This window comes from Montipora capricornis, chromosome 7 (assembly GCF_036669925.1).
Source record: "Montipora capricornis isolate CH-2021 chromosome 7, ASM3666992v2, whole genome shotgun sequence".
Classification (NCBI taxonomy): Eukaryota; Metazoa; Cnidaria; class Anthozoa; order Scleractinia; family Acroporidae; genus Montipora; species Montipora capricornis.
Genome location: NC_090889.1, coordinates 27,598,894 through 27,611,393, shown reverse-complemented (window position 1 = coordinate 27,611,393; position 12,500 = coordinate 27,598,894). Strand labels below are relative to the sequence as shown.

At 35.7% G+C, this 12,500-nt stretch overlaps 2 protein-coding genes and 1 long non-coding RNA gene across 4 annotated transcripts in view; 2 read left to right on the top strand and 1 right to left on the bottom strand.

Moving 5' to 3' along the window:
• LOC138056722 (DNA/RNA-binding protein KIN17-like) overlaps window positions 1-5,564 on the top strand; it is a 21,347-nt gene extending 15,783 nt beyond the window's left edge. Inside the window, exons 13-17 of the mRNA XM_068902582.1 lie at window positions 1,433-1,486; window positions 1,977-2,045; window positions 2,379-2,478; window positions 2,957-3,057; window positions 4,905-5,564. Coding sequence (XP_068758683.1) covers window positions 1,433-1,486; window positions 1,977-2,045; window positions 2,379-2,478; window positions 2,957-3,057; window positions 4,905-4,970 — 390 coding nt within the window. The 3' untranslated portion in view covers window positions 4,971-5,564. The remainder of the gene's footprint in view (window positions 1-1,432; window positions 1,487-1,976; window positions 2,046-2,378; window positions 2,479-2,956; window positions 3,058-4,904) is intronic.
• Window positions 5,565-5,735: 171 nt separating this feature from the next.
• The window catches only part of LOC138056721 (transmembrane protein 43-like), a 9,211-nt gene continuing 2,446 nt past the window's right edge, over window positions 5,736-12,500 (bottom strand). For both annotated transcript variants that reach the window (XM_068902581.1, XM_068902580.1), the window contains exons 4-11: window positions 11,943-12,037; window positions 11,719-11,768; window positions 11,465-11,605; window positions 10,313-10,434; window positions 9,265-9,342; window positions 8,438-8,539; window positions 7,902-8,019; window positions 5,736-7,794 (exon numbers count right to left, since the gene is read on the bottom strand). In XM_068902581.1, coding sequence (XP_068758682.1) covers window positions 7,586-7,794; window positions 7,902-8,019; window positions 8,438-8,539; window positions 9,265-9,342; window positions 10,313-10,434; window positions 11,465-11,605; window positions 11,719-11,768; window positions 11,943-12,037 — 915 coding nt within the window. In that variant the 3' untranslated portion in view covers window positions 5,736-7,585. The remainder of the gene's footprint in view (window positions 7,795-7,901; window positions 8,020-8,437; window positions 8,540-9,264; window positions 9,343-10,312; window positions 10,435-11,464; window positions 11,606-11,718; window positions 11,769-11,942; window positions 12,038-12,500) is intronic.
• Window positions 7,657-12,500, top strand: part of LOC138056727 (uncharacterized) — a 6,574-nt gene continuing 1,730 nt past the window's right edge. Inside the window, exon 1 of the long non-coding RNA XR_011133523.1 lies at window positions 7,657-7,796. This is a non-coding gene — a long non-coding RNA (uncharacterized lncRNA). The remainder of the gene's footprint in view (window positions 7,797-12,500) is intronic.

Genomic DNA, 12,500 nt, shown 5'->3' with positions numbered 1-12,500 from the left:
TTGCTGAGAACGGTGTCGTCATGGAGTAGTGAAAAAATAAGGAAAAATCTATGGGGCCCCAGGTTTTTGGCAATTTTGTAAAATTGTACAGAAGGAGCCATTACGAGTCGAACAGCGCACACTAAAGTTAGATCTATTTTGGAGTGTTAAGTACTCAAAGGCATTCAAATACATTTTTTCATGTACAAACTTCAATTAACCATAGAAAGACACCAGGCTCTGCATTATTCATTGGATTACATTTATAAAATCGAGCTAAATTTGTCCAACATTAGGGGTGTGCAGCAATTATAAAAGTAGCTGAAATGGCCGTATTCGTCAGCGTCGTATCGTGGAAACAAGCACGGTGACCTCCCTTTTTTATTACATTTTTATCATCTCCTTGACATTTTAGAACAGTGTGCGAATTTTCATCGGAAGTCTATGACAAGTTCTATTTCTAGGGTATCACCTTAAAAAAGGGCTTCTGCTTCTTTTGCTTCTGACAGTGAGTGTGAGTGAGTGTGTTGTAAATTGCCAAATGAATATGAAGTTCAGTATTGTATTTAAGGGTTAATTGGATAAATTGGGTCAAACTATATTTTCAGAAATTAATATAAACATTTAAAGGAAAATTAGTTTATTCTTTGAACAAAAATTTATATATGAAATGAATCATATATTGAACTGTGGATATGAAATCAAGTAAAGCTATATTATTTACAGTACACACTACACATACTTACCGTAGAATATAATTTAAAACTGACCAGGCCAATGATAACATTACCAGAAATAAGAGTATCAACAGCATGATTCAGAGTTACAGTACTTACAAAACTACTATTCCTCCCCCTCCCCTTCAAAAAGAAAATTACCCTTACATACAATTTACTTACAGAACTTACAATACCTACTAAACCCCCCTAGAAAGGAAATTACCCTTACATTAAATGATTCCAAAGACCTGCCCAATTGTGCCTTAAAGTCCCTTTTTTATTACCATAATGCCCTATGTAAAGTTTTTTTTTCATATTTTTCAAATGCACCATAGATTTAAATCTATTAATATTTGGAATTACTTGAATTTAACAAAAATCATATAGATCTGCGGTATAATATATGATTCATTTCATATATCGTTTCATTCGTGGGAACATTTAAACCCACAAACGTCCAGCTCCCAACATCAGTGGCTTCATAGCTCAGTTGTTTAGAGCATTGCACCAGCATCACAAGGTCACGGGTTCAAACCCTGGTGAAGTCCTGAAATTTTCAGGCTTCTCTACTCAATTGCTATTTTTTTTACCTTGTAATTAGTATGGTAGAGTTTTCTTTATCTACTTTTGATTGGAGTAAAAAATAAAAAATAAAGTGCTCAAATTCTCGTTTATAACTGCAAGGATCATAGCTTCACTTAGTTTATTCTTGTTGTATAACTTATTAATTTTAGACAGAGGAACAGAAAAAGATGAAAAGTAGTCACAAAGAAAATTGGATAGTGAAGGTATGGTAACATGGCTTGACGGAATCTGTTTTGCTAGTAACACTTTAACACATCCAGTAACTGGAAAGAAGATACGAAATTATTAAACTAGTAATGCTACATGTACGTAAATGGGCTGCATGCATGTCTAGTGAAAAGAGATTCATCTCACAAGTTGTTTCAAACTAGAATAGTAATAATAATTACAGTACTTATTAGATAATAATTACATAGGAAAGCACATTTTTTTCCTGTTACATTGTATGAGAAGTCAATCAATGAGATTGCTTCACCACCCAATGCAAAAACTTTGCACAGTCCAGAATCCCTCGATTCATTCCAACAAAGGGCTTACAATCCAAATCTCAACACAGTGGTCAATTTATCTATATCAATGTGTTTGATACCAAAATGTTTGTTTTGCTTACCTACTGATGTAGCACCAGTGCATTCAGATATTCAGTCTTTGTGGTGATGGATGATAAATTATGTCATGCCTTCTTTTAAACAGGGAATAATAGTCAAAGTTGTAACTAAGAAACTTGGAGAAAGATACTATAAAAAGAAAGGAGTTATACAGGTATGTGGTACTTTTAAGTTTTTTTTTTAAAGAACTGTAGTTTCCATAAAGTACAAGTGTTAATGGTGTGCTCAAACTACAGACTGTACAGTACTATTGTTATAAAATATTGTTTTGATCATTATGTTCGGAGGTGAGTGTTTTCACCGCTGTGCCAACCCTGCGCTACTGTGCCAACTCTGTACAGTCATGGCAGCTTATCCTTTTTTGCCTTAGTTGACTTAGTATAAAGGTGCCAGTAGAGTTGGAAGCGACACAGCCCAATCAAATAAATATTTCTTTACGGCCCTTGAATTTGTTGCTTGGGTCTCACATATTTTCTATTTGGAACAGGATGTGCAAAATCTGTTTGTTGCTGTTATAAAAATGCTGGATAGTGGAGACATGATCAAAGTCGATCAAGAGCATTTGGAAACAGTCATCCCTGCACTAGGTACCATGACAGTACTGGTCACATAGGTCAATCAAAATAAATTTCTTCCTTAATAATATTAATTAATAAATGATGAAAAAATATGTTCTTCAATAAATAAGAGAAAAATGGAGGTACAATTTACTTTTTTGAGATTTTTGTATGGCTGGTTGACAATGCAACATGTACAAGTACATCTTGTAAGTGTACAACCAGAATTGTAAACATTTTGTGCACTTAGTCATCTAAAGGTTATTTAGTGTTTTTCCTTTAAACACACGCACACTTTCAAACATGAGGCATTAACTCCATGTAATGTGAAACAAACAAAATGTCCTTTTTTGGGTGGGGTACTGTTGATTCACAATTTGCTTGTCATTAATTTGAGTTTCAGAAACATAAATGCTTGCTTACTTATTCAAACCATGATGTACATATAATAGCTTCAAGTGGATTTGGGGGCAGATGGAGTAAGGTAATTTTTGCTTTCCATCTACAGGTAAAACTGTAATGGTTGTAAACGGTGTTTACAGAGGATCAGCAGCTTCACTGGTGTCACTGAATGAAAAGAGCTTTTCAGTAACAGTTGAACTTAGTAAAGTAAGTTTACCAATAGGCCAGTTTCATATTCTAACTGTTGGACTGGATCTAGCATGAAATGGAGGCAAATGCAGGCAGATTAATTTGCATTTGAAAAGATTTGCCCGCATTAGCCTCCATTCCATGCTTTAAAACTTTATTTGGGGCTTGGCTTTTCTTCTCTCACAGAGTCGACTGTTAGTAGTAGTAGTAGTAGTAGCAGCAGCAGCAGTAGTAGAATCTGGTATTCCTTGCTTCCGCGCAACAACCAGTTGTCTAAGGAAATCAAGAAGCGTCCTTCATTGTACTTTCCTCTCCTGCCTACATTTCCAGCACTTTCCTAAGAATCCTTGCTGATCCCAACAGTGCAGATCTCTGAATCAGTTCAATGGATGTGTCTACACCTATGGTCCTCAGATTTCTTTTAACCTCAGTGCTATTGTTCCCAATGCCCCTTCCACTATGGGTATCACCTTTGTTCTTACTCCCCACATCTATCGAACTTCTCTCACAAAGTCTTAATATTTTTCTACTTTCTCATCTTCTTTTGCTCTCACCCTTCCATCTTCCAGGATTGCCACGTCTATGATTTGGCAGTTCTTCTCACTTTTGTCAATGATTAATAAATCCGGTCTCCTAGCCTCAATCTCATGGTCTGTCCGTACACTAAAGTCCTACAGCATTCTTGTAATCCTCATTTTCAAGTTCACTGTCTGGGACATGGTCATACCACCTCTCACTTCACTCAAACCCATATTTTTTCTGACAGGTCCCAGTAAACTGCCCTAGCTACATTGTCATGCCTCTTTTTGTATTCCTTCTGCGCCAGTTTCGGGCACCCACTTACAATGTGGCTGATGGTCTCATTGTTTTGTTTACACATTCTGCATTTGGGATCATCCTGTGACCTGTCGATCGTTGCTTTTACATAATTTGTTCTTATTGCTTGATCTTGTGCTGCAATAATAAGAGACTCCGGTTATCTTTTAAGCTTTCCTTCTTTTAACCAAGTCCATGTTTCATTGTTTCTTTGATCTTCGCTCAGTCTTGCAAATTGCCCATATAATGGCATCTCTTTCCAACCTTGGGTATTTTCAGTTCTCCTCCCTTCTTTAAAACTGGCAGCCAAATCTTGGTTTTCAACTCCTTTCCTCCTGACGGCTTTCAAAATCTTCTCCTCACTGGATTGGACATATGTCTCCAGCAATATTCCTGCCTGATTGACACAGTCTTCTACCAAGATTAGGCCTCTTCCTCCTTCCTTGAGTCGTTTTACACAATCCTGTGAGTGAAAGCCCCCGTCAGTAATTTTCTTCTTCTGCGGTCTAAATCCTGAAGTTCTTGCTTCTTCCAATCAACTATACCTCCCGAATACCTGACAAGTGACACTGCCCAGGTGTTTATGGCATATATCAGTTTTCCACCGTTTAACTTGGATTGTGGAACTTTTCTAACCTGGCGTAAGTATTCCTTCCCGATTTTTTTCTTCATCGTGTCTTGTAGCATGCCGTCCGCCTCAAGCACTCATAGCTCTCATGGTAGTCTCGTCAGGTAATCTAATCCCTTCTGACTGTGCCAGTCTACCACGTTTCAATACAAGGACAGCACATTTTTCGATGCCAAATTTCATACCAATGTCCTTGCTGACTATTCTCACTGTTTGTATAAGTGAATCCAGCTGGTTCTCATTTCTGGCACATAGCTTCAAGTCGTCCATAAAGAAACGGTGGTTTTACTTAGTTATTATTGTTATTATTATCATCATCATCATCATCATCAACTCAGAAATAGTAGTAATGTAAAGGGACATAATAATAAGTTATGTGGAAACAAGATTGTCTCATTCTAAAACCACTTTTTCCCTCCAGGGTCCCAACAGAGGAAAAAGAATTGATAAGATCGCCTATGAAGACATCTGCAAACTGGACACGTGACACTCAGACTTCAGGTCAAAGCGTAGTTAGAGTTTTAACAGCAATGTTTAGATTTGATGATTAGTTTTAAGACAGAAAATATGGAATGAAAAACAACTTTCCAAATCTCTTTCTTGTGAAAAACCCTGTTTAAAGTGCGGCTGTGATCAAAAAATAATTTCCTTTTTTTCTTCAGTTTTTGATAGCATGTTCACTTAACACCTGAATGGCAAAAATTGAGCTTTGATTTTCATCCAACGGCGGTTTATTTTGAGTGTAAGGTTTTTATTTCACAGGCCTCCATTATTCACGTTCAAAACTAACCGATTGGACCTCAGAGGGTAGGATCTAGGGAAAGTGACATCATGTACTCACTAGCTTATAATTTCAGCGTGTAAATGAAACTTGTTATATATGCTAAACAAAAATCTGAAAGCCCTAAAACTCCCATGCTGCATATTAATTCAGTGGTGTACGCATGCATTGCATTCTTAAACTACTGAGTCTTTGACATCATTTTCTCCTTGATCAAGCTCTCTCAAGATTTTAAAGTTAGTAATGGCAGACCAACAAATAAGAAAATTCCAGTTAAAATAAACAGGACTCTTTTTAAAACCAGAGCTTAAGACTTGGTTTGCTTAGTGTTTAGTTAACATGGTTTTGAAATCCAAAGAAAAAGAAGAATTGGTTTTTTGGTCGTAGTAGCACTTTAAGAGCTTCTTTGTGAACTGACATGCACTAACCAACATTTTATGCAACAGACTAAACATTTGAAATTTGCACTTGTTTTCAATAACATAATTTTATTTAAATATCAAGGTTTCAAATACTACAAATAGCATATGAGATGGTAGATCACAAAGGAAATGTTCAAATAATGATAATAACCTAATACTTTTTTAGGGGTTGTTGTTTGACCTCCCTTGTTTAGATTGAAGTTTCAGTTTTCGAAGGTTTGTCCCAAAATACCACTCTGTAGTTATTATTCATACAATGTATGAATCAAAAGATTTACTATATGTTCTTTTCAATATAGTAAAACTAACGTTTCATGAAAATCAGATCCATGGTAGTATCATGAGAATGGATTAATTAATCAAGGCCAAGCAATATTACTTTTTGTACAAAATTAATGTTATTAACAAAGCATTTGCATGTTTCATGCTTTGCATTCTAAACTACAAGTAATTATTGGCTTTAAACTTATCTTACTTTTTTCAGTAGAGTTAATATGTACACTACTTAATATTGCTTAACCCATTGGCCCCTCAGGAACCCCAGGACATCCCCCGTTGATGGGTAAAATCATCTGGCGTTAGTTTAATACAGAGGAAAACCTGTTAAGTCTCACTCTCAGGGGTCAATGAGTTAATTTTACACAAAATTAATGCAAAGTAACTTAATTAAGAGATACTTTAATAGAGTACAAACTTTGTTGTTAAACTGAAACTAAAAAGACATACCGTAGAATTCCACTTTCTGATGGTCAAAAAACGCTTACAGTTCACAGTCGTTTCAGACAAAGAGGACATGAAATTAAAAGGTATGAATCAAGCAGACTAACTATATATTCAAAAAATGCCCCAAATGGTGGTTCCGGTTACTTACGTTAATTGTAAAATTCATTAATAATTCATGAGGGTGCAAACCAATCCCAGCACAGTATTCAGATCACATGTACACAACTGTAAACCCCAATACAAATCAACTGAATTATTAAACAGTAGAATTAACTTTTGATACAAACTCCTGTTAGTATTTATTAACTTTTGATACAGATCTCTACTGATTAAAATAACAATACTTTGCATTCAATTTAATGTATTCATTTCACGCGGACGATCTGTCTGGACGTTTACAATGGCTCGCCTATCGGCTCGCCATTGTAAACGCCCATACAGATCTCCCGCTCATATTTTATCTACTACTTTTAATACTTTTTTAAAATCAAATTGTATGTCTATCGAAAGTACTACTTGAAATGTTACATCCTACAGTGTTTTATTGAAGGGCCACTACTTTCTGGGGGCCGTTACTTTTAAAATTCTACGGTAGGTCAGAGCAATAATAGGCCATGACTTTGGGGCTACACTGCAATAACTAATACTGCATTAATTGTTATGATACACCCTTTTTAAATAAACAATCTAATTATTTTGTTTTTGGATAGTTGCTTTTAACCTGCCTGTCCTGAGAAGCATTAATTAATAATTATTATTACTCTGTAGATTGGACAAAAAGAGCCATTGAAATTCTAATAATTTTCTATTGGACTGTGCTTACTTAAAGTTATCCATACATTTGTTTGGGCCCTAAGGTGATCCTTTCATGATCAATCCTCTTACTACCAGGTGATCCCCTTTGGCTGTTGCATTATAATCTTTAAATAGTCATGGAGTGACTGGAGCAACACACAAAATAATGGTTATGAAGGTTTTTTTCTCCTTTTAAATATCTTATCAAGAGTAAGGGGCCTGGAATTAACTATTATTTTGAAAAGTAATGATGATATTGACAGCATACTATGCCGTGCATGCATCACTGTAGATTAAATGGATATTTTTTCTTGCATCAAAAGGTTCTTTGGCAAACATGCTTCTTCAAGAGAAAATGAAAATGTCTGCTAAATAGTGTATTCAACTCTTGTGGTAGTTAACATTCTGGGCCCTTAGTTTGGTCAACAGAACTGGAATGGCTGACGCTGCCAAAAGAGTCAGGCCAAGCAATGGCCGGTGAGCGATCCATCCAATTGCCATGGTAACCAATGCCAGGGAAGTAGCAAGACAAAGGCATATTAGAGTCAAACCCAAGCCCACAAAGTCACTAACGATCGGCACCCAGGAGACTGTAAGAGAAAGGGAAAGTGATTTTTTTAGTTGTATGTAGGTTGATCATAACACCTGTGCATTCTTTGTTACATCTGGCCCACAATGCTAACAACAATGTACGTACTTAGCGCCATAAGGATGCTGGTCATGAAATGAAATCCAATGAACATCAAGAACCACCCAACTCCCCTCAGGACCCATGTGAGAACTGTGTTAGCAGAATGCTCAGCATCAAAGATTTCCTGTAGCAAGAAAATAGTAATGTTCCATTTATTATAGAAGTGCAAAAAAGAAAACCATGCAAAATGGGCTCCACTCTTGCACAAAAAGTCAAGAAAACCTGGAAAGGCCTATGTAAACAAAATTAACGCAGCTTGTTGCATAGTTAGAGGATGTTACAAGTGGGATGTTTGCAAATAGCACTCAACAATATTGATGGTCAGATTACAATTGCGACTGTTACATGAAAATTACTGTACGTACACTGCAGGGAAGTCCTTTACCAAGAAGCCGCTGCAAAATCATGCTTATCAGTCATTCTATTGTTCACATAAAAACCCAGCAATATAAGCACATCCATTGCTGTGCTAAATGGTGTTCTGTCAAAGGAGTCTTCACGCCTTTTTCATTTGCAGGGGGCATCCTCTTACATATCCTCACCTTTGCTGTCATATCTCCAGTGTAGAGGAATTCTATTGTATCCCCTGATTTTGTTTGGTAATGCTTCAGTGTAGCCTCATGCTGTCGAGCTACAATACTGACCTAAAAATGTCAAAGTTGGCAACTTCATTGGAATTAAATAACACTGATTTTGTCAAGTGATAGCAGTGAATTTAAACTGGATTCACAATAAGTTTCTTCCTTAACCCATTCACTCCACAGGCACCCAAGGGCTCCCCCAGTTGACAAGTAAAATTACTATACATTGGTGTCACCAGCTCGATTTTGATTGCATGGCTATAAGCACGCAGCTAATTCTTGCTTGCTCTGTTTCTCTTACGTCATACCTACAAACAATAGATTTTATATATGTAGAATTGACGTCATACCTACAGACAATAGTTTTATGCATGCAGAAGTGACGTCACCTAACACACTAACCAGCAGTTGATCAGTTTTGTCATGGCGGAGCTCAGCTCAGGAATATGCATAATAAAACAATATTATTGAATTCGGTTTTCGCATGTTAGCGATAATTATCAAGGCCTCAGTTTGTGTTATCCGCCTCATCCTTCAGCTTCAGCAGATAACACAAACTTTGGCCTTGATAATTATCGCTAACATGCTCAACCTCATCCAATAATTGTTAATTGTCTGGTGTTAGACAGAATAAAATCTGTCAAGGCTCACTCCCAGGGGTTCCCCATTGACAAGTAAAATCGTCTGGCGTTAGAGTCAGAGTAAAATACTAAGTCTGGTCGGTTTAGGCCTGTTTGGACGTCAAAGGGTTAAGGAAAGTGAGTTTAAGATAAGAAAATCAATTTTACCGTAAGTGGGTCTCCTAAACCTGCCCCAGGCTTCCCACTGAGACCAGCATATGAAAATTGCACTCTTACATCCCCAACCTGGTTAAATAGGAAATAATAATAATAATAATATATTATTAACATGACACCACTTGTGTCCAAAGAACAAAAATTACATTTTGTATGTTAGAGTGATCTGTATAGTAGTTCCCTGTCAAAGATTTAACTACGTTTCTTCAATCAAGTGTCAAAAAGTTAATAGTAAATCTTATTATTTATATACTTTAATTAGTTTGGAAATGCAAAATTTATGTTAAAGATAACACATCACACAGCAACTTCAAGCTAATGCCACTTGTACGATGTTTTCAATGTTTGGAGCTGATTTGAAAGGAATTACAGCATAGGTAGAGCACCACAAAAATTACATAGAAAAGCTGCAACAATTCTACATACAGCTACTGTAGTGCTGGAAACTCTTCATTTTATTCTCTCACAGAAATATACATAGCAACTTCCTCAGCTAGTCGAGGCAGGTAGAGAACACTTGAACATAAAGTAATTCAACAGGAGAAGAAAAAGGAAGATAGATCTATATAAACGATACAGAGATGAACTAGAGTTATTACAAGACGTTGCATGATTACAGAATTACAAGCCTATTTTACATTCATCTTGCTTAATTAACTAAAGTAGGTGTGTCAACATAAGTATCCTCCAGTTCCAAAATACATAAAAGGAGCTTCTTTCAAGTATTGCATTAGTTGAATGAGAGAAGAAGGTATCTGTAATGATTAGGAAAGAACAAAATTTATGCTGTTTTGTACATAATAACAGATTCTCTGCATCCAATTATTGTTACAAGCTATGCAACTTATTATTATTAATTTTTTTTTATAAGAAAACGTTATTATCTCCAAATTATGAAAACTACAACTACATGTAGATCTTTTTGTGTCATTATTGTACTCAAAAAAGTGAAAAAAAAGTAATGACAATAATATTACTTTCAATGGAATTAAATTGTTGCAAAAAGAAGCAGAAGTGTTTATAAACAGTTAATTCTTACCAAAGGATAAAATGGATCCTCTGCAATATAAAACATCCCTTCATGTATGTACCTCCTACTTCCAGTCTGAACTAAATCTTTTGGAGACAGTGGCTGGAAATCATTGATTTTTGCAATAAGACCTTAATTTAAAAGCAAGAAGAAAAAGTCAGTGATCGTAAAATAGTTGGCAACCTTGGAGTATCATTACTGTGCAATTTTAGTTTAATTTCAAGCAATATGAATTTATAAAAAGGAGTTTTGAGGTTTAGCGTTGTGCCAAAATATATCCTGTATAATTTCCACAAAAACAGTTCAATTTATGAATTGAAAGGTAGACAACATGTAATTCTCAGTAACGGAGGTTGAGGATTACATGAAAGTCTCAGCGTAGATTTGATAACTGAGGACATGCCATGGACCATTCTATATAATTATCCCAATTCAATAAGTATGGGAAATCAAATGTTGATGAGTGAAATAAGGGAATAATGTCACGCACATTTTGTCCAAAATCAAATAATTTCCTGAGCTTTTAGGCAAGGGAAATTATTTGATTTTGGACAAAACATGCATGAAATTATTCCCTAATTTAACGAGTATACCATTTGATGAACTATTAATATCGTAGGTGACAAATTACATTCGTAAGATGCCATTTTGGATTCAACATTGTAATTTCACATGTGAAATTTGTCACCCATGGTATTAATAAATACGTAAAGGTTGTTGTTAGTAATGGTCCAGACAGTACTTTTTTTCTGAAATTCTAGTGTGATAATATCATACCACTTTATCTCACTGAAATGAATGAAGGGGTAGTTTCTAAAGAAACTGTGGTGCTGCGTCGGTGGGGAAGTAGTATACAGAAATTTTGGTTTTATCAACGGAGTTGGTAATGTAAATTGACCACCGTACAGAGATTCTAAAAGATGACGTTTCAAGTGTTAGCCCGTTGTCTTATGATTCGCTCTGACGAAGGGCTAACACTCGAAACATCAGCTTTTAGAATCTCTGTACGGTGGCCAATTTACATTATCATTTCCGTTGATAAAACAAAAATTTTTATCTCACTCAAGCCTCACTACATACAGAATGCATTCCACAGTAGACCAATAATAATAATTATTGGAAGATTGATTGATGAGAAATATCAGTATTAATTTTCATTACCTTTCGATAAAGCAAAACCTCCAACTTGCACAAGCTCTGCTTCCTTTGTGTAAGAAGTCACGGGAAAACTGTTTGGATTCATGTGTCCAGATGGACTATCAAAGTCGTCACTTCTAACAATGTGATCTTTCCACTCCTTAGCTGTGTGAAATGAATTTCCAAGAAACATGTTTACAAGTGGAGACTATTAAATGCTTACAATTATTTCTGTTGCTTTTCATGGCAAATGAAATTTTGTGGTTTGCAAGACTTACTGTATGAAAATGTTGTTTCTATTCTTCTTTGGCCTCCATCGTCATATTCCCTAAGGTGAAATGTGGTGGTAATGAAATCAGGAATTACCTATCACAATAAGTGTATGAAATAAATCATTTAAATGAACTCATTTCTAGGTAAAGATTGATACAGATCACTTGTATTAATACTAAGTTTTCATCACATAATAATGCAGCCCATCTTAATGCCATTGTACATGTACCTTGTATTTGTATGCTCCACCCATTGATACATTTCAACCTTTCGCCTAAGTTTCACAGCTCTTGCTGCCACACCATACTCTGGGTCACTCAGAACCTTGAGAAATAACATAAAGGCAGACCAGAAATTATCTCTTGATGAAGGCAGACTTTTGTGTTTCAATACCAAACACCAACTTAATGTTTTGTGTAACAGTGTTACTGTATCAACGCACAAAATGATACATAAAATGAATCACATTTTGAATCAAGTGAAGCTATGATCGATGCAGTGACTGTCATGAATGCAGTTTTAGCAATTGCGTAGAAAAGCCTGAAAATTTCTCGACTTCAACAGGGTTTGAACCCATGACCTCGTCTTTTGGGCAGTTGTTAAAATTGCTTTCATAACTGCAAGGATCATAGCTTCACTTTATTTCATATCCGCAGTTCAACATTTTATATATCATTCTGTGCGTTGATTTATTCATCACAGGAACATCAGTGGCTTCATAGCTCAGTTGGTTAGAGCGTTGCACCAGTACCGCGAAGTCTATGCAATTTTTTTTATTGCTAAAATT